The following is a 21,314-nucleotide window of genomic DNA, read 5'->3' as shown; positions in this document are numbered from 1 at the left end:
GGAAACTTTATTGACACATTCCTGGGGTCAGATACATCACATGATCACGCTGACAGAGCCACAGGCACATAGACACAGGCAACAGAGCATGCACAATGTCGGCACTAGTACAGTGTATATCCACCTTTCGCAGCAATGCAGGCTGCTATTCTCCCATGGAGACGATCGTAGAGATGCTGGATGTAGTCCTGTGGAACGGCTTGCCATGCCATTTCCACCTGGCGCCTCAGTTGGACCAGCGTTCGTGCTGGACGTGCAGACCGCGTGAGACGACGCTTCATCCAGTCCCAAACATGCTCAATGGGGGACAGATCCGGAGATCTTGCTGGCCAGGATAGTTGACTTACACCTTCTAGAGCACGTTGGGTGGCACGGGATACATGCGGACGTGCATTGTCCTGTTGGAACAGCAAGTTCCCTTGCCGGTCTAGGAATGGTAGAACGATGGGTTCGATGACGGTTTGGATGTACCGTACACTATTCAGTGTCCCCTCGACGATCACCAGTGGTGTACGGCCAGTGTAGGAGATCGCTCCCCACACCATGAAGCCGGGTGTTGGCCCTGTGTGCCTCGGTCGTATGCAGTCCTGAATGTGGCGCTCACCTGCATGGCGCCAAACATGCATACGACCATCATTGGCACCAAGGCAGAAGCGACTCTCATCGCTGAAGACGACACGTCTCCATTCGTCCCTCCATTCACGCCTGTCGCGACACCACTGGAGGCGGGCTGCACGATGTTGGGGCGTGAGCGGAAGACGGGCTAAAGGTGTGCGGGACCGTAGCCCAGCTTCATGGAGGCGGTTGCGAATGGTCCTCGCCGATACCCCAGGAGCAACAGTGTCCCTAATTTGCTGGGAAGTGGCGGTGCGGTCCCCTACGGCACTGCGTAGGATCCTACGGTCTTGGCGTGCATCCGTGCGTCGCTGCGGTCCGGTCCCAGGTCGACGGGCACGTGCACCTTCCGCCGACCACTGGTGACAACATCGATGTACTGTGGAGACCTCACGCCCCACGTGTTGAGCTATTCGGTGGTACGTTCACCCGGCCTCCCGCATGCCCACTATACGCCCTCGCTCAAAGTCCGTCAACTGCACATACGGTTCACGTCCACGCTGTCGCGGCATGCTACCAGTGTTAAAGACTGCGATGGAGCTCCGTATGCCACGGCAAATTGGCTGACACTGACGGCGGCGGTGCACAAATGCTGCGCAGCTAGGGCCATTCGACGGCCAACACCGCGGTTCCTGGTGTGTCCGCTGTGCCGTGCGTGTGATCATTGCTTGTACAGCCCTCTCGCAGTGTCCGGAGCAAGTATGGTGGGTCTGACACACCGGTGTCAATGTGTTCTTTTTTCCATTTCCAGGAGTGTATATAAGCATCTTGAGACCCATGGCTTCCTTGGAGGATGGTAGTCAGCGCTCCTCAGCTGCTACGAAGTCTACGTAGCAGCTGAGGAGAGCTCCGCCCTCATCCTCCTAGGAAGCCATGTGTCTCAAGATGCTTATATAAATATAACCGAAACCGGTTACCTATATTGTTGTGACACAAGGGTTGTGATCACTAATGAACTTTAGTTTAAATATAATAATCTATTGATCACTGTATTCCAAAAATGTTTACCAAAATTGAAGAAGGTAAGTTGATTTTGTTGGTGAAATTGACATCTGGGTATTTCGGCACCACAATTCAAGTTTTTCTACGGCCCTCTCTATTTTCGGCTCAATGTCTGCGCGGCTCCTGCCACCAACAAACAGGAGGAGGTCATCAGCGTAGGCTATCACCTCTAGCACCTCTTCACTGTGTTGCATGTTGTTCAGAAATGGCTCCATGTGGATGTCTCAGAATAGGGGACCTAATACGGAAGCCTGGGGACATCTCTTTGTTAAGGTTTATCCTATTTTACCGCTAGGGCATGATAGCTAAGCCTGCCGATCCTCACAGTAGCTCCTCAGGCAACCATATAGCGGCCCTGGACACTCTTTCCTCCCACAAGGAGGAGAAGAGTGAAGGCCACCACAGGTTGTAAAAGGCGCCACTGGTGTCGACCATGATGCCAATTTTATATGCAGGGTACTTTTTTTTGAGTTCCATTCCTTGTCATTTCTCCTGTAATTTGTGCTTCATGTGACATAACGTTAGCAAATTGAAATACATTATTTCTCTTCTGTTAGCAGCGCAGCTGTGGTGTGTGGAAGTAGCTCTACACACTGAACGCGCTCTCTCACTCTTTCTCTTGCATATGGTGGGCATGCCACTTGTGTGTGTGTGTGTGTGTGTGTTTGTGTGTGTGAGTGTGTGTGTCTCAAGTGTTTACACATGTTCCATATATGGTGCAAAAATCTGGGGTACTTTTTAAATAGTCTGAGATGATATTTAATGATAAAGCACCGAAGGGAAGACAGGAAATCTACAGTGGTCTGTATAAATATTTTCCGAGCACCCAAATTTATGTGGGATGAAAATTAATGAGGGGGCAAAGAGAGAGGAAAAATATTTAATGAGACGAATTTTAAAAGATGAGACAGTACAGAGGGCAAAATTTTACAATATTGCTAAACAATTTACTATAATTTTGAGGCAATTTGTTAAAGTTCTGAGACAATATGTTACTACTTTGGGGGAAAATCGACATAATTTTGGGGAAATTTGCCAAAGTTTTGGGTCAGTTGTTACAGTTTTGGGGGCAATAACTGTTTAAATATTCAACCGGCCGCAGACCTCATCAGTTGCATCAGTTGCCGATCGTCCTGGCCTGAAGCCGAACTGCCTGCTGCTCATCCCGCACAGCACTTGGTGTGTAGTCAGTCTGTCAGCTAGCAATTTCTCTAGGAGTTTTCCAGACACGTCTAATAAGCAAATAGGTCTATAGGACTTAGCTTCAGTTGGGTCTTTATCAGGGCGTTTCTCAATAATTATCTCATTGGCGACTTCCCAGATTTTCGGCAATCTTTCCTGCCTGAGACATTCATTGAACAGGTGGGTAAGTGGAGCTACCAGCTGGGGTGCCACCAACTGCACCACCTCCGCCACGTGTCAGCCTCTGTCCTCTGTCCGGCAGGTGTCGTGGATGCGGCGCGAGGAGGGCGGCGGCCTGCAGCTGCTGACGTTCGGGCCGCACACGTACAGCGCGGACGAGCGCTACGAGCTGAGCTACGAGCCGCGCCAGGGCGACTGGCGGCTGCGCATCCGCGCGGCGGCGGAGCGCGACCAGGGCGACTACGAGTGCCAGGTGTCGGCGCACCCGCCCGCCGTCTTCCGCGTCCGCCTCACCGTCGTCGGTCAGTACAGACAGGCGCACGCGATGGTGAAAGTCACCCGCGGGGGCCACCACGCTGCTACCGTGCAACGCCGCCTCTAGTCGCTAGAGCAGCTGGCGTCAAACATTTTCACTTAAGAGCCAATACTGACTTTGTGGGCCGGCACCTGTCGCCGCGTATGAAACTATCTTGTTAGCTAGAATTAAGTTTTCACTCTACAGCGGAGTGTGCGCTGATATGAAACTTCCTGGCAGATTAAAACTGTGTGCCAAACCGTGACTCGAACTCGGGACCTTTGCCTTTCGCGGGCAAGTGCTCTACCAACTGAGCTACCGAAGCACGACTCACGCCCAGTACTCAGAGCTTCACTTCTTTTTTTTTTTTTTTTTTTTAAATTCTTTATTAACACAATACAATACAAATCTATAAGAAATACAGAAAGTAACCCACTACCTTAATAATTAGTGGGTCTAAGTATTATACTACTTTTAATACAGCAAGATCTACTTTTTTTTAGTAACTGTCTAACTTATGGACAAGGTTATTATGTTCGACTATTCTATTATTCTATTATGTTCTGCAACGATTACAGGTGTGCCAGTTGATGTTATAAACCTACTATTGTGAGGCCTGATCACTGAGCTAAACCCATGTGAGCGTGCCCCTGGCACTGGGCTGGCCAAGTCTGTTTTGTCGTTGCAGTCCCTTCTTCCAGTACCTCGTCTCCTACCTTCCAAACTTTACAGAAGCTCTCCTGCGAACCTGCAGAACTACCACTCCTGAAAGAAAGGATATTGCGGAGACATGGCTTAGCCACAGCCTTGGGGATGTTTCCAGAATATTATTTTCACTCTGCAGCGGAGTGTTCGCTGATATGGAACTTCCTGGCAGATTAAAACTATGAAGCTGCGAGGTCGGATCGTGAGTCGTGCTTGAGTAGCTCAGTTGGTAGAGCACTTGCCCGCGAAAGCCATAGGTCCCGAGTTTGAGTCTCGGTCGGGCACACAGTTTTAATCTGCCAGCAAGTTTCATATCAGCGCACACTCCGCTGCAGAGTGAAAATCTCATTCTGGAAACATCCCCCAGGCTGTGGCTGAGCCATGTCTCCGCAATATCCTTTCTTTCAGGAGTGCTAGTTCTGCAAGATTCGCACGAGAGCTTCTGTAAAGTTTGGAAGGTAGGAGACGAGGTAGTAGCAGAAATAAAGCTGTGAGTGAGTGCCTGGGGTGAGTCGTGCTTCGGTAGCTCAGATGGTAGAGCACTTGCTCGCGAAAGGCAAAGGTCCCGAGCTCGAGTCTCGGTCCGGCACACAGTTTTAATCGGCCAGCAAGTTTCATATCAGCGCACACTCCGCCGTACAGTGAAAATTTCATTCTAGAAACATCCCCCAGGCTGTGGCTAAGCCTTGTCTCCGCAATATCCTTTCTTTCAGGAGTGCTAGTTCTGCAAGGTTCGCAAGAGAGCTTCTGTAAAGTTTGGAAGGTAGGAGACGAGGTTCTGGCAGAAGTAAAGCTGTGAGGACGGGGCGTGAGTCATGCTTCGGTAGCTTATTTGCTAGAGCACTTGCCCGTGAAAGGCAAAGGTCCCGAGTTCGAGTCTCGGTCCGGCACACAGTTTTTATCTTGTTAGCACTTGTTGTTTATTGGTAACCTACATAAATTGTGAAAGAAGGTTCTATACATGGAGGAAGAAAGGTCTCAGACAGATTGTATAATTGTAAGACAGAGATTCAGGAACCAGGTATTAAACTGTAAGACATTTCCAGCGGCAGATGTGGACTCTGCTCACAATCTATTGGTTATGAACTATACATTAAAACTGAAGAAACTACAAAAAGGTGGGGATCTGAGGGGATGTGACCTGCACAAACTGAAAGAACTAGGGAGCTTCAGGGAGAGCATTAGGGAACTATTGACAAAAATGGGGGACAGGAACACAGTAGAAGAAAAATGGGTAGCTTTGAGAGATGAAATAGTGAAGGCACCGAAGGATAAAGTACGTAAAAAGCCGATGGCTAGTAAAAAACCTTGGGTAATAGAAGATATAATGAATTTAATTGAAGAAAGGAGAAAATACAAAAATGCAGTAAATGAAGCAGGCAAAAAGCAATACAAACGTCTGAAAAATCAGATTCACAGGAAGTGCAAAATGGCTAAGCAGGGATGGCTAAAGGACAAATGTAAGGATGTAGAGGCGCATATCACTAGGGGTAAGAAGATACTGAATACAGGAAAATTAAAGAGACCTTTGGAGAAAAGACAAGCAATTGTATGAATGTCAAGAGCTCAGATGGAAATACAGTTCGAAGCAAAGAAGGGAATGCAGAAAGCTGGAAGGAGTATATAAAGGTCTAGACAAGGGCGATGTTCTTGAGGACAATATTATAGAAATGGAAGAGAATGTAGATGAAGATGAAATGAGAGATATGATACTGCGTGAAGAGTTTGACAGCGCACTGAAATACCTAAGTCGAAACAAGGCCCCGGGAGTAGGCCACATTCCATTACAACTACTGACAGCCTTGGGAGAGGCAGGCCTAACCAAACTCTTCCATCTAGTGAGCAAGATGTATGAGACAAGCGAAATACTCTCAGACTTCAAGAAGAATATAACAATTCGAATCCCAAGGAAAGGCGGATTTGACAGAAGTGAAAATTACCGGTCACTTTAATAAGCCACGGCTGCAAAATACTAACACGAAATCTTTACAGACGAATGGAAAAACTGGTAGAAGCCGACCTCCGGGAGGATCAGTTTGGATTCCGTAGCAATGTTGGGACACGTGAGGTAATACTGACCCCTCGACTTATCTTAGAAAATAGATTAGGGAAATGCAAACCTACGTTTGTAGCATTTGTAGACTTAGAGAAAGCTTTCGACAATGTTGACTGGAATACACTCTATCAAATTCTAAAGTTGGCAGGAGTAAAACACAGGGAGCGAAAGGGTATTTACAATTTGTACAGAAACCAAATGGCAGTTAAAAGAGTCGAGGGGCATGAAAGGGAAGCAGTGGTTGGGAAGGGAGTGAGACATGGTTGTAGTCTCTTCCCAATGTTATTCAATCTGTATATTGAGCAAGCAGTAAAGGAAACAAAAGAAAATTCGGAGTTGGAATTAAAATCAATGGAGAAGAAAAAAAAACAACTTTTAGGTTCGCCGATGACATTGTAATTCTGTCAGACACAGCACAGGACTTGGAAGAGCAGCTGAACGGAATGGACAGTGTCTTGAAAGGAGGATATAAGATGAACATCAACAAAAGGAAATCGAGGATCATGGAACGTAGTCGAGTTAAAGGGGGTGATGCTGTGGGAATTAGATTAGGAAATGAGACGCTTAAAGTAGTAAATGAGTTTTGCTGTTTGGGGAGCAAAATAACTGATGATGTTAGAAGTAGAGAGGATATAAAGCGTAGACTGGCAATGGCAAGGAAAGCGTTCAGCTGTGAGACAACACTACACGCCAGCAGCCAGCTATGTGCAGTTTCTGTGTTTTTTGGCACACTGAAAACGTGCAGCTAAACGCGTCGCTGTCAACAAATTCGGTCGCGAGGTGTCTGGCTCCAAATGACCATTTCCTTTCGACTGGTTTCAACCATTAATTCTTGTTGGGTCTGTAAGTGATTCTCATTGACAGATCGTGATACTTGTTTCCGAAGAGAGGCGATTAGAATCTCTTTACGACCAGAAGTCTTACGTCGTGTTACAAGGCTGCGACTGGTACACTTTTCCTTGCAGGTACGTCGGACTATCCGCATTGATACTGTCCGCGTTGATACAGAAACAAACAGGGCAACATCATTCATTGTGTTGTCATGGACACTTCCAAATATGATAGCCACTTTCTATCATCCTGTATCGTCTCCACGTCAGTTCCGCTTAATTCACTGTTTCCATGCACCCGAACGTTACATACAGAATATTTCAGTGCATGACGTACTTAAACCGTTGTGAGACACGTTACAGCGTGGTACCACTTCTACTTCATCTTTTTATTTTTTTAATTTTTTTTTAGTCATCGTTTTTCTGACTAGTGTGATGCGGCCCGCCACGAATTCCTCCTTGTGCGAAACTCTGCACCTCAGAGCAACACTTCCAATCTACAGCCTTTATTTTCTGAAGTTATTCCTATCTTCGTCTACCTTTACTGTTTTTACCCTCTAGTATCATGGAAGCTGTTGTGGGTTGGCAGGAAAGCCAACACCAGTTATGAGAGGAAGCCGAAAGACACGCGTTTTAGCTCACGCAGGCTGGCGTGAGGTCTGGAACAGGACAAGGAAATTAGACTGTTGCAAATAAGGACGTAGCTGTTGGAATACTTAACTTTAATCTGTAAATGGTGAACGTCGCTCTTGGCGGTACATGTTTTACAGCATCAATAGTAACTGGTAATGGCGCCTTGCTAGGTCGCAGCAAATGACGTAGCTGAAGGCTATACTAACTATCGTCTCGGCAAATGAGAGCGTAATTTGTCAGTGAACCATCGCTAGCAAAGTCGGTTGTACCACTGGGGCGTGTGCTAGTAAGTCTCTCTAGACCTGCCGTGTGGCGGCGCTCGGTCTGCAATCACTGATAGTGGCGACACGCGGGTCCGACGTATACTAACGGACCGCGGCCGATTTAAAGGCTACCACCTAGCAAGTGTGGTGTCTGGCGATGACACCACAGAAGCTATTCTCTGTGGTCTTAAAAGATATCCTACCATCCTCTATTTTTTTGCCAGTGTTTGCCATACATTCCTATGCCTGCCAATTGTCCGGAGAACCTCCAGATTCATTACCTTACCAGTTCGCCTATTTTCAACATTTTTCTCAAATGCTTCCACTCTCTTCTTTTCCGGATTTCCCACTGTCAGTATTTCACTACCATAAAATGCTGTGTTCCAAACGTACGTTCTAAGAAATTTCTTCCAGGGCTTAACGCCTATGTTTGATATTAGTAAACATCTCTTGGCCAAGAATTACCTTTTTTTCCAGTATTAGTCTGCTTTTGATCTTATCCTTACTTCGTCCGTCATCGGTTATTTTACTGGCTGGGTAGTGGAATACCTTAACTTCATCTATTGTTCAAATGGCTCTGAGCACTACAGGACTCAACATCTGAGGTCATCAGTCCCCTAGAAATTAGAACTACTTAATCCTAACCAACCTAAGGGCATTACGCACATCCATGCCCGAGGCAGGATTCGAACCTGCGACCGTAGCGGTCACGCGGTTCCAAACTGAAGCGCCCAGAACCGCACGGCCACACCGACCGGCTAACTTCATCTACTTCGTGACCATCAATCTTAATGTTAAGCTTGGCGCTGTTCTCATTTCTGCTTCTTCTCATTCCTTTCGCCTTTCTTCGATTTACTCTCAGTCCATATTCTGTACTCGTTAGACTGTTCACTCAGTTCAAGGAATCATGTAATTCTTTTTCACTTTCACTCCGCAATGTCAACAGCCAATCTTATAATTAATATCCTTTCACCTTGCATTTTAACTCCATTCTTGAACCCTTCTTTTACTTCCATCACTACATCACTGTGTTACAACCTTCTTAATCCGAGAACATCATTTTTGATGTTCCACTCTTATCGTACCCACTTGGCTCTTGTACATGTTGTATATTACTCGTCTTTTCCTATACCTTTCCCTTATTTTTCTATTGTGCCGCATGCGGCCCGCGGTCCGCGGTTTGGACACCCCTGCTGGTAGGTTCCGTTTTCACCAACTGAGGTACGGAACCCTAAAACAGAAGGACGCAAATATACGTAACAGAGCACACATTTCAAAATAGAATTTTGTTTTGTATTGTGATAGAAGGGTTCAATGGATTCTGGAAGCAGGAGAGGACAATAATAATGGTTGCTCGACGAAGCAAAAGGAAGAGACAGGCAAAGGGAAAACTAAGAGTTTATCCAAAGCGAGAAACTGCGTGATGTATAAGTAACATCACTGTCTTACAACGTTTTTAATCCGAACACGTCGGTCATCATCTTCCAGTTTTATTGTTCCCTCCTAGCTCGTGTACACGTTGTATATTACCCGTCTTTTACTATAGCTTTCCCCTATTTTTCTAATATCGAACATCTTGCACCGTTTGACACTGTCGAACGCTTTTTCCAGGTCATAAAATTCTATGAACGTTGTAACCTCCCTAGAAATGTTGAAAAGACAATAATTAATTGTTAGAACTAGCAATCTGAGCCATGTGTAAGCTCCCCACAAAAATGTAAGTCAATTAAAAAACTGAATGAAATCTCAGTGACAATGAAAACACAAATAGACCGAAATGTCGATCTTTAGGCCCTGATTAAACTCAAATTCTTACCTCAGTAATACTGCATCTGCTCTTATTTTTCGCCATAGCTTGGAGGAAATGCATCGCAAATATATTTTTTTTTTAAATTTAAGGGAAACATTTCTTTAAGGAAATGCAAGGAAAATATTATTTCAAAAAAGGAATTCTTTGTTAAAAATGGTTGTTTTAAAAAACAAAATTATTATTCGGGCGATTCTTGAACAAATTAATTACACTTAAGATCCATTACAATACATTATTAGCTGAGCGCAAAGCTGCTTCGTTGAACTCTATGCTCTCTGGTCAGAGATTGTGCAATGCCTCACCATCGCCGCCACACAATATACGTGTTTCAACGTGTCTTGATTTTTCTTCAGTCTTGCTTCCATTACCAGCTGTGTCAGAACTGCTTCCTTAGTGTATTGATCTTCCATCAAGCCAGACTGATCGTCATCTAACACGTACGCAGTTTTTCTTCTACAATTTTCTGTACATTACTCTTGTCAGCAGCTTGGATGCATGAGATACTAAACTGATTGTGCGACAGTTCAGTCACTTGTCGGCTCTATCTATCTTCGGAATTGTGTGGATTATGTTTCTTCCGAAAGCAGATGGTACATCGCTAGACTCATACAGTCTACACACTAACGTTAATAGTCGTTTTGTTGCCACTTCCCGTAGTGATTTTAGAAATTCTGAAGGAATGATATCCGTCTCTCCTGTTTTATTCGATCTTAAGTCTTCGAAAGCTCTTTTAAATTCTGATTCAAATACTGGATCCCCTATCTCTTATATATCGACTCCTATTTCTTCTTCTGTCACGTTATCAGACAAGCCGCCCCCCCCCCCCCAACTCCTCGCGGAAGCCTTCACTGTATTTATTCCACCTGACCTGGCTCGCCTCTGCATTGAACACTGGAATACCCATTTCGCGCTTAATGTTACCGCCAGACCATAGAAAATTCAGGATGGAATGAAAACATTTTGTGAACAGGATGTTGCTACTCACCATATAGCGGAGATGCTAAGTCGCATATAGGCACAACAAAAAGACTGTCACAAAACAGCTTTCGGCCCACAAGTCCATTGTCAAAAATAGACGACACAGACACACACACACGCACACACACACACACACACACACGCACACACACACACGCACGCACACGCACACGCAAACGCAACTCAGACACACATGATAATAACCTCTGGCAGCTGAAGTCACAGTGCTTCAGCTGCTAGAGGCTGTTGTTATGTGTATCTGAGTTGCGTGTGTGCGTGTGTGTTTGTGTGTGTGTGTGTGTGTGGTCTATTTTTGACAAAGGACTTGTTGGCTGAAAGCTATTTTGTGACAGTCTTTTTGTTGTGCCTATCTGCGACTTAGCATCTCCGCTATATGATTGTTAACTGGTGAGTCCTTCCAACAATCTTTTCTTTTTCGATTTCCTCACACTGTCATGCAGCCATTTCGCCCTGGCTTTCCAGCACTTCGTAAGTGATCTGTATTTCTGTATTCCTGAGTTTCCCTTAAGAATCTCTTATTTCCTTTTTTTGATCGACCAACTGAATTTCTTCTGATACCCACAATTTCTTCGCATTTACGTTCTCAGTAGACTATCTATGCTCTTCTTTTCAACTTCTGTCACGGCTGTTTTCAGAGATGTGCTACATCATGTACAGTGTCTCAAAGCGAGTAGTGAGCTATTTTAAAGGGATGACGTACAAATCTACTGAGCCTACAAGCGCTAGTAGTAGCTCACCTAATGAGGAAAGTGTTGAGTACGTTCAACCACAGAAGATAACAGCGTCATTGATCTTCATTCCTTACACGTTTAAAACGGTTGCAACTGCTCTATTCGGTAAAGCGAGGTCCTCTAGTTCTAGTAAACATGAGGGAAACATTCAATGAAAAAATTAGCTTACTACCACTAAAATACACATACTTTTGTTCAGCTCGATATGTTTCGCAAACAAAACTCATGACACAGGTAAAAAACAAAAAAAAGTGGTTTTTCGTACATAGTAGTTAACTTTCGCTGCTTGAGCCATGTGGCCGGAAAACAATTTACCTTATGGGAATTCAACTTAATAGGAATGGTGTTGAGACTGTGCGCTGCAGTTTTTATGTTGGTTTTAGTGTTATTGTCATGAGTTGCCGATATGCACAGATACTGGTACGGCGACATAGGCTTTAAACACAAGCGTCAGTGTTCATTACAAATGTAGGCACGCAAAATGTGTCTGAGCAAGGTGAGCAGGCCTTTAGTCGTGAAGTTGCTTTATCAAAATAATAGAAATATTGCAGCTACTCTTCGCGAGTATCGACGCATTAAAGGAATACGGAGAGGTCCTTTTTGTGCAGTGGCGTTGAAGTTCGAATTACACGCCGATTTCGTGATTGCTTCAGCGAGAGGCATTTGCACCACGAATTATTAAAGGAGTTTCTGCCGCCATGGCCGAGAGCGCTGGACGCAATGTGCGATCTTCAAGCGGCGCTCGAGCTGTGTCCCGACAACTGAACATACCATAGGCAGCAGTAGAGCAATCTCTAGCGCAGTTCCAGGCTGTAGTGGGTGCAGGTGGGTTGTCGCATAGAGAAAATTTTGTAACTTAAAATATAACGGGGTAGCAGTTAACAAATATTACCCACTTCTCATCCGAATTTCCTTACAAATGTTACCAGAATGTTTCATTGTCCTGCCACCAATCGTTTGTCATGGGGTTCCTCTCAAGTAGCGAAAGTTTAACTACGAGGTACATTCAAGTTCCAAGGCCTCCGATTTTTTTTCTCCGGACTGGAAAGAGATAGAAACAGGCACATTGTTTTAAAATGAGGCCGCGTTCATTGTCAATACGTCCCAGAGATGGCAGCACCGTACGGCAGATGGAATTATACTGCCAGCGGCGAGAATGAGAACTGTTTTAAATACTTAAAATGGCGACGTTTTCCTTACTTGAACAGCGTGCAATCATTCGTTTTCTGAATTTGCGTGGTGTGAAACCAATTGAAATTCATCGACAGTTGAAGGACACATGTGGTGATGGAGTTATGGATGTGTCGAAAGTGCGTTCGTGGGTGCGACAGTTTAATGAAGGCAGAACATCGTGTGACAACAAACCGAAACAACCTTGGGCTCGCACAAGCCGGTCTGACGACATGATCGAGAAAGTGGAGAGAATTGTTTTGGGGGGATTGCCGAATAACTGTTGAACAGATCGCCTCCAGAGTTGGGGCATTTCTGTGGGTTCTGTGCACACAATCCTGCATGACGACCTGAAAATGCGAAAAGTGTCATCCAGGTGGGTGCCACAAATGCTGACGGACGACCACATGGCTGCCCGTGTGGCATGTTGCCAAGAAATGTTGACGCGCAACGACAGCATGAATGGGACTTTCTTTTCGTCGGTTGTGACAATGGATGAGACGTGGATGCCATTTTTCAATCCAGAAACAAAGCGCCAGTCAGCTCAATGGAAGCACACAGATTGACCGCCACCAAAAATATTTCGGGTAACCGCCAGTGCTGAAAAAATGATGGTGTCCATGTTCTGGGACAGCGAGGGCGTAATCCTTACCCATTGCGTTCCAAAGGGCACTACGGTAGCAGGTGCATCCTACGAAAATGTTTCGAAGAACAAATTCCTTCCTGCACGGCAACAAAAACGTCCGGGAAGGGCTGCGCGTGTGCTGTTTCACCAAGACAACGCTCCCGCACATCGAGCTAACGTTACACAACAGTTTCTTCGTGATAACAACTTTGAAGTGAATCCTTATGCTCCCTACTCACCTGACCTGGCTCCTAGTGACTTTTGGCTTTTTCCAACAATGAAAGACACTCTCCGTGGCCGCACATTCACCAGCCGTGCTGCTATTGCCTTAGCGATTTTCCAGTGGTCAAAACAGACTCCTAAAGATGCCTTCGCCGCTGCCATGGAATCATGGCGTCAGCGTTGTGAAAAATGTGTACGTGTTCAGGGCGATTACGTCGAGAAGTAACGCCAGTTTCATCGATTTCGGGTGAGTAGTTAATTAGAAAAAAAATCGGAGGCCTTAGAACTTGAATGCACCTCGTATAGCATCCCTGTACGACGCTAGCGCATTCTAACAGTTTGCACGGGATGTGCACCAGCTAGATGACTCGGTAGTTGCCGAATGAAGGCTTTACGTGACTACTCTAAGTTGAGCATAACGTTAGACGAAATACGACTTAATTAAGCTGGGTGCATTTATAGCAGGTGCTCAGTGTGACGCTCGTCTGTTGAAACAGCAGCCCGGCACCCTCGGGACCCATTGTGAAGGTCTCCGAGAATTTCAGCTGCCGCAATTCTAGCACTCATAAGCCCAGTACTGCCTTTCACCTCTTCATCTATTCAAAGACAGTTTGTTCATAACGGGTGACTATAATTAACGTGCAGCTATACACAAAGAACCAGTGCCGGCTGTAATTATAGTTTGGTAGCGAAACTACACATATCAAAAAAGTATGCATCACCCCGGTTCCCAGAACTCCTGCGGATAGACGTTGACTGCGGATATTGTATCACAGACACAGTCCCTTTGACTGTTGAGAGAAGTCACTAAACTCACCCTAAGATGTAAACAACCTTTCATGAGGAGCGCCTATAAGACGGAGGGGTCCGACAGCTGATCAGTTCCAGTCATTCCACGAGAAAGGAGGTACACGGCACGTGTTGTCTGTAGTTCTACCATGCCTAGACGGTCAATACCGCGGTTCGATCGCGTCCGCATTGTTACTTGTGCCAGGAAGGGCTCTCAACAAGGGAAGTGTCCATCTTTTAGTGAACCAAAGAGATGTTGTTCGGACATACAGAGAGACAGGAACTGTCGATGACATGCCTCGCCCAGGCCACCCAAGGGCTACTACCGCAATGGATGACCTCTACCTACGGACTGTGGCTCCGAGGAAGCCTGACCACAACGCCACCATGTTGAATAATGCTTTTCGCGCAGCCACAGGACATCGTGTTACTACTCAAACTGTGCGCAATAGGCTGCATGATGAGCAACTTCACTCCTGACGTCCATGGCGAGATCCGTCTTCGCAACCACGACCCATACAGAGCGGTACAGATGGGCGCAACAACATGCAGGATTGGCATCATGTTCCCTTCACCGATGAGTGTAGACGTGTTTAGAGGCGATCCGATCATGCTGGATGCCACACTGTCCACCAAGTGCAGGAAAGTGGAGGTTACCTGCTGTTTTGGGGTGGCATTACGTGGTGCCGACGTACGCCGCTGGTGGTCATGGAAGGCGCCGTAACGGCTGTACGATACGTGAATGCCATCATCCGACCTATAAAGCAACCATATCGGCAGCATATTGGCGAGAAATTCGTCTTCAAGAACGACAATTCGCGCCCCCATCGTGCACATCTTGTGAATGACTTCCTTCAGGATTACGACATCACCCGACTAGAGTGGCCAGCATGTTATCCAGACATGAACCTATCGAATATGCTTGCCGCTCAGAGGCATCTGCTCTGTGACATCTGCGCCGAACTGCCGTTGAGGAGTGGGACAATCTGGACCAACAGTGCCTTGAAGAACTTGTGGTTAGTATGTCACGACGAATACGGCCCTGCATCAATGCAAGAGGACATGCTACTGGGTATTAAAGGTACCGGTGTGTACAGCAATCGGGACCACCACCTCTGTACGTCTCGCTGTATGGTGGTACAACATGCACTATGTGGTTTCCATGAGCAATAGAAAGGGCGAAAATGATGTTGATGTAGATTTCTATTCCAATTTTCTGCACACGTTCCGAAACTCTCGGAACCGACTTTATGCAAAAATTTTCTCATGTGTGTAGAAAGATATTTCAATGGGTTAGTGCGAATCTGTTTACAGTTTAATAACATTATTTCCAGTATTGGCAGACATGTGCAAAGCTGGCGTGGTGCGAGCACGGAACACGAATTGAAATGTTCCCATGTGTCATGAATTAGAAACGGGACATGGGCAGAAAAGGTCGAACAATGAAAAAGGCATAATGTTGATGTTATTATTATCCAGCAGTTAACCAGTTTGTTCAGTGTGAAAACGGAGACGTCGACGAGATTTTGTTCAGTGCCAGATTTGCACCTAGTGGTCAAAATTATTTTTCCAGTGTAAATCGGTTCTGCTTTAACTCATTAGCATGTCTACTAAGATTCTTAGCCATTCGATAATAACAGCTTACACTGTACCTCCGGGTAGCTGCACTTTAACTGTAGTCACCCAATACCATTCAAATTTCCTATCACAAAATGGCCACCTCATGAGGTCCTTATAGACGCCTTGACGATGTGCTTTCTTGCCGTGGCATGCAAAAGGTGATCGTAGGTCTTTTGTTAATTGGTGGTTCTTGGAAAAAAGGTTGCGATGTGTTACTCAAATACGTATCAGCATCTGGTAAAAGATTCAACATCTAAGTAGTTTTTCAGTAAATGCACACTGCACTAATATTCTTATGGCCTGTAAAGCTCTTGATATAGATGGTGAGAATTTTCAGAACATTAATGTTGACTGTTCTGTGACATCGCGACCTCAATAAACACAGAGGTGCTTCCTCGGGAAAAAGGAATATTTCGAGACTGGCTCTGAGCACTATGGGACTTAACTTCTAAGGTGATCAGTCCTCTAGAACTTAGAACTACTTAAACCTAACTAACCTAAGGACATCACACACATCCATGCCCGAGGCAGGATTCTAACCTGCGACCGTAGCGGTCATGCGGTTCCAGACTGAAGCGCCTAGAACCGCACGGCCACACTGCCGGCCGAATATTTCGAGATGAACCCTGCATTATGAACAGACTTAATAGTCGAGTGCACTGCAGATGTCGAGCAACTGCATCTGAAATTGTCGGTCGATGCTCTATGGCTAGTTCGTAAGATATCGGTTTAATTCTGGAGCTGTGGGTCTAGTCTGTAAACGTTTTCATGTTGCAGCTATTTCCAAGACAGCCATCAACTCATTTAGTTGATTTTGTTTGAAACGCCTGGTTCCAAAAACTTCTGTTGGTCTATTAAGGAGAGGTCGCGACAGGTGAAATCGACTTTTTGAAACCACCTATACGGTTGCATAGCTTAGGGACCCAGGTATCACACGCTGTAGTCATTCAGTCTGGTGGGCCCTTGTTTGTGGGAAATCGACGCAAAAGAAGTTCAGAATTTCTTAAACTTGAACAGAGCCTCGGTATTAGCAATAACGTCTAGGCGGCGGTGCAGCTTAGCGATAGAATTTTTTAGCTCGTGTCTTGAAGTTTGTGGTTTTTAATTCCGTGGAATGCACTCTGCTTCGCTCCTACATCTACATTAAAATGGCTGTGATAATTAGTTCTATTCTATTAACTAGTTTTAAATATAATTTGTTTTATTACTATTCCTTTGCTGCGTTATTTTAATCATCATATTATTTATTTGTTTGATCTCAATTTTTACTTCCTTCCATTACTTCTTCATTTTGAATCTTCGTTTGTGTGATTTCTAATATCTTTGCGTATTTAATTTGATTTAATTTCTCACATTTATATTTTTGTTTAGAGTATTTAAATCCTTACTTCTGTTATTTATTTTGGTATAATTCCGATTTATTTTAGAATCTCGTTTCATTTCACTCTTCTGCTGGATTGTTTTGTCAATGATGCGAAAGGGAATTTGCAATTAGATGTTCTTTTGATGAATAGTACCCATGTACAAATGGTAACGAAATTCAATTCTTGACAGTACTGCACAACCCTTACAAACAAATTATTTCTCATTTTGTTTTTCTTTCCATAGATCATTGTTTTCAAGCATATAATTAGTGTAGTGGATAAAGAAAAATATTTGAAATCACATGGACAAAGGTACCCAATAAGGAATAAATGGAAGCAGACATGGAGAGCTTATATATAAGTTAATACGACGGATAAAATGATGCATCACGTGATTATAAAAGAAACAAATTATGTGTAAATCAAATAACAAAATAAAAATAGTAATGGTTTTAGTTTCGATGAAGTTGTAAAGAGATGAAGAATGCACAGCACAAGATTCGAACCCACAGTGTTAAACGCTTCTGAAAAACACCTTAACCTCTACGTTACGACCCTGCCCTGTTTTTGTTGGTATATTCATGGTTCTTTTCAATTACAATCATTTCTGAACCACTGTTTTGTGATACCGTGGGCCATAAGCAAATCACCGTGCAGGGGTTTCCCAACAGTTGATTCCACCCCTGAGTACCCCTCATCGTAAGACAGATCGAACTCACAAAATTTATTTACTGATCTATGTGCTACGAAATTATTCATGACGTGAGTACTGTGGAAGTTTCGTACATGGCATGCTGACGTTTACAATATTACTCTGTTCTTCCATAGTTGTTTATTCTACATGCAAGCCGCAGTGAACAGAAGCAGCGCACAGTAACAACGAGAAAAACATATAGTCGACTACCCTGTAAATGAGGCACGTATGTGCTTCTTATTCAAAAGCTACCTGCCTCTCTCTCTCCGAGCAGCGGACCGTATAGTCGTGTGGTGATCGCAGCCTGCCTGATCTAGCGATCAGGAATAAGGCTTGTACACTCGCTTTAAACTCGCCAGAGGGACGTCTGACGTCATCTCCAAACTTCCCGCCTCCGCCGCTTTTCATTTTACTGAAAACACATCGCTTGAGTCTTATTTCTGGTACAGGTAAAATATATCGACATAGGGAGGAGAGAGATTACAAGAGTTCCCAAGCATAACTGCGGACGCGACGTTGCTCTGCGTGCACAACTGTTGCGCATCACGATTATTATTTACCAAAAGAAATGGCCTCAGTGGAATCTGTTCGGCTTTTGCTGATGATCTGGCACTCATTGCAATTAATATTGACGAAACTAAGGTTCAAGTGCTAAGACTGGCCTAAAAGTAGGATTTAACAAAACTGAATTCATCAGAAACATCAAACACGTTCCTCCTCATATTGAAATACAAAAAAAAAAAAATAATAATAAAATCAAGCATCCGAAGAAATTTAAATATCTTGGAGAAATAATTACGCCTGACGGTTCAGAAAATGCAGCTGTAGAAAGTAGGTGTTCAACTAGAAGGTGTTTTTCATCTGTGCAAAGACTTATACAAAAGCAAAAGCCTGTCTTTAAATCTAAAACTGTGAAAACTTAGACCGGAAAATATTGAGGAAAATCCTTGGCCCTATCAAAGAAAACGGAGAGTTTCGACGAAGACACAACTGCGAATTATACTAACATAGAGAAGACATTGTCACAAGCATGAGAAAGCGGAGAATGACGTTTTTTGGTCATCTGGAAAGAATGAACCCGCAAAAAGTTGCTCATCGCATACATTCATCAATTTCCAAAACAAAATCGTATTCAAAATGGGAAAGCCAAGTTAAAAATGATTTACAAGATGCTGAAATTTCATTTGATGACATTCAGGATAAAGTCGCGTATCTTCACTCGTGAACATCTGTTGCACACAGTTTTAACAGGTTCACGCCAGCGCTGGAAACTGTGTTTCTCGCTGTGGGGAGGCGAGCACATTCGTGGTTCCTTTCATCTGACGGCGCTGCTTTCTTTCTGTCTCTCATCGTGGGACAACAGTGATATTCAAACGCCCTAGGATACTATTGTAATACATTTCCAAGACAAGAAAAAACGACGCACCACGAAGGAATAATCCGAATGGGACGGTAATCAGTAGACGTGATTCCAATTTCAGAAAAAAATCAAGATTTTTCAACAGCGACAACTTTATAAGCTGAGCAAGACAGCAAAACGTTGGTCCACCTCTGGCTCTTGTGGGAGAATTTATTTGCGTTGCGCATTGATTGATGGAGTTGTTGTTTCTCCTCCTTAGGGATATTGTGCCAAATTCTGTCTAGAGGTCGCGCTAGACCATGAAACTCCCGAGATGGCTGGAGGGTCCTCTGCCGTAACGCACCAAATATTCTAAAATTGGGAGAGATCCGGTAACCTTTCTGTCCAAGGGAGGGTTTGGCAACCACAAAGACATGCGGTTCAAGTTCGCACCGTGCATGTGATGGCCTTATCTTGCTGAAATAGTTTGCCATGGAGTTTGCCCCAGGATGGTCTGCCATGGAGGGTAGGAGAACGGGCCATACGAGGTGCATTCAAGTTCTAAGGCCTACGATTTTTTTTCTCCGGACTGGAAAGAGATAGAAACATGCGCATGGTTTTAAAATGAGGCTGCGTTCATTGTCAATACGTCCCAGAGATGGCAGCACCATAGGGCAGTTGGAATTTTCCCGCCAGCGGCAAAAATGATAACTGTTTTAAATACTTAAAATGGCGACGTTATCTGAATTTGCGTGGTGTGAAACCAATTGAAATTCATCGACAGATGAAGGAGACATGTGGTGATGGAGTTATGGATGTGTCGAAAGTGCTTTCATGGGTGCGACAGTTTAATCAAGGCAGAACATCGTGTGACAACGAACCGAAACAACCTCGGGCTCGCACAAGCCGGTCTGACGACATGATCGAGAAAGTGGACAGAATTGTTTTGGGGGATCGCCGAATCACTGTTGAACAGATCGCCGACAGAGTTGGCATTTCTGTGGGTTCTGTGCACACAATCCTGCACGACGACCTGAAAATGCGAAAAGTGTCATCCAGGTGGGTGCCACGAATGCTGACGGACGACCACATGGCTGCCCGTGTGGCATGTTGCCAAGCAATGTTGACGCGCAAAGACAGCATGAATGGAACTTTCTTTTCGTCGGTTGTGACAATGGATGAGACGTGGATGCCATTTTTCAATCCAGAAACAAAGCGCCAGTCAGCTCAATGGAAGCACACAGATTCACCGCCACCAAAAAAATTTCGGGTAACCGCCAGTGCTGAAAAAATGATGGTGTCCATGTTCTGGGACAGCGAGGGCGTAATCCTTACCCATTGTGTTCCAAACGGCACTACGCTAAGAGGTGCATCCTACGAAAATGTTTTGCAGAACAAATTCCTTCCTGCACTGCAACAAAAACGTCCGGGAAGGGCTGCACGTGTGCTGTTTCACCAAGACAACGCACCCGCACATCGAGCTAACGTTACGCAACAGTTTCTTCGTGATAACAAATTTGAAGTGATTCCTCATGCTCCCTACTCACCTGACCTGGCTCCTAGTGACTTTCGGCCTTTTCCAACAATGAAAGACGCCCTCCGTGGCCGCACGTTCACCAGCCGTGCTGCTATTGCCTCAGCGATTTTGCAGTGGTCAAAACAGACTCCTAAAGATGCCTTCGCCGCTGCCATGGAATCATGGCGTCAGCGTTGTGAAAAATGTGTACGTCTGCAGGGCGATTGCGTCGAGAAGTAACGCCAGTTTCATCGATTTCGGGTGAGTAGTTAATTAGAAAAAGAATCGGAGGCCTTAGAACTTGAATGCACCTCGTAGAATACCGTCGACGTAGCGCTGTGCTGTAATGGTGTGGCGGGACACTACCAAAGGTGGGCAGCTATTAAAAGAAGGGGCATGCCAGGAAAATAGTGCTAGCTGTCGGGCCGTATGGTGGACGGCACTCACATTGGTATCCACTGCTGTTTAGGGAGTCTCGAGACATGTCATCTGCCTGGGATAGCATTGTCTGGAGCAGAATTGTCCTCAATGATGACTCCGGCTTCGCAATGAGTCTCAATTACCAGAGAAGAGGTGCCTGAAGGCGCCCTGGACAGCGGTGGGATACCAAACCAAACTGTCACCCGCCATACGGTCCTAACCTGGTAGCGACGGTCTCGAGTCCTTTTTTGCAG

At 45.0% G+C, this 21,314-nt stretch overlaps 1 protein-coding gene across 1 annotated transcript in view; it reads left to right on the top strand.

Moving 5' to 3' along the window:
* The window catches only part of LOC126141542 (irregular chiasm C-roughest protein-like), a 501,974-nt gene that overhangs the window by 385,477 nt on the left and 95,183 nt on the right, over positions 1-21,314 (top strand). Inside the window, exon 4 of the mRNA XM_049915255.1 lies at positions 3,062-3,281. Coding sequence (XP_049771212.1) covers positions 3,062-3,281 — 220 coding nt within the window. The remainder of the gene's footprint in view (positions 1-3,061; positions 3,282-21,314) is intronic.

This window comes from Schistocerca cancellata, unplaced genomic scaffold (genome assembly GCF_023864275.1).
Source record: "Schistocerca cancellata isolate TAMUIC-IGC-003103 unplaced genomic scaffold, iqSchCanc2.1 HiC_scaffold_718, whole genome shotgun sequence".
Classification (NCBI taxonomy): domain Eukaryota; kingdom Metazoa; phylum Arthropoda; class Insecta; order Orthoptera; family Acrididae; genus Schistocerca; species Schistocerca cancellata.
Note: the sequence above shows the minus strand (reverse complement) of the source record. Positions and strands in the feature narration are given on the sequence as shown.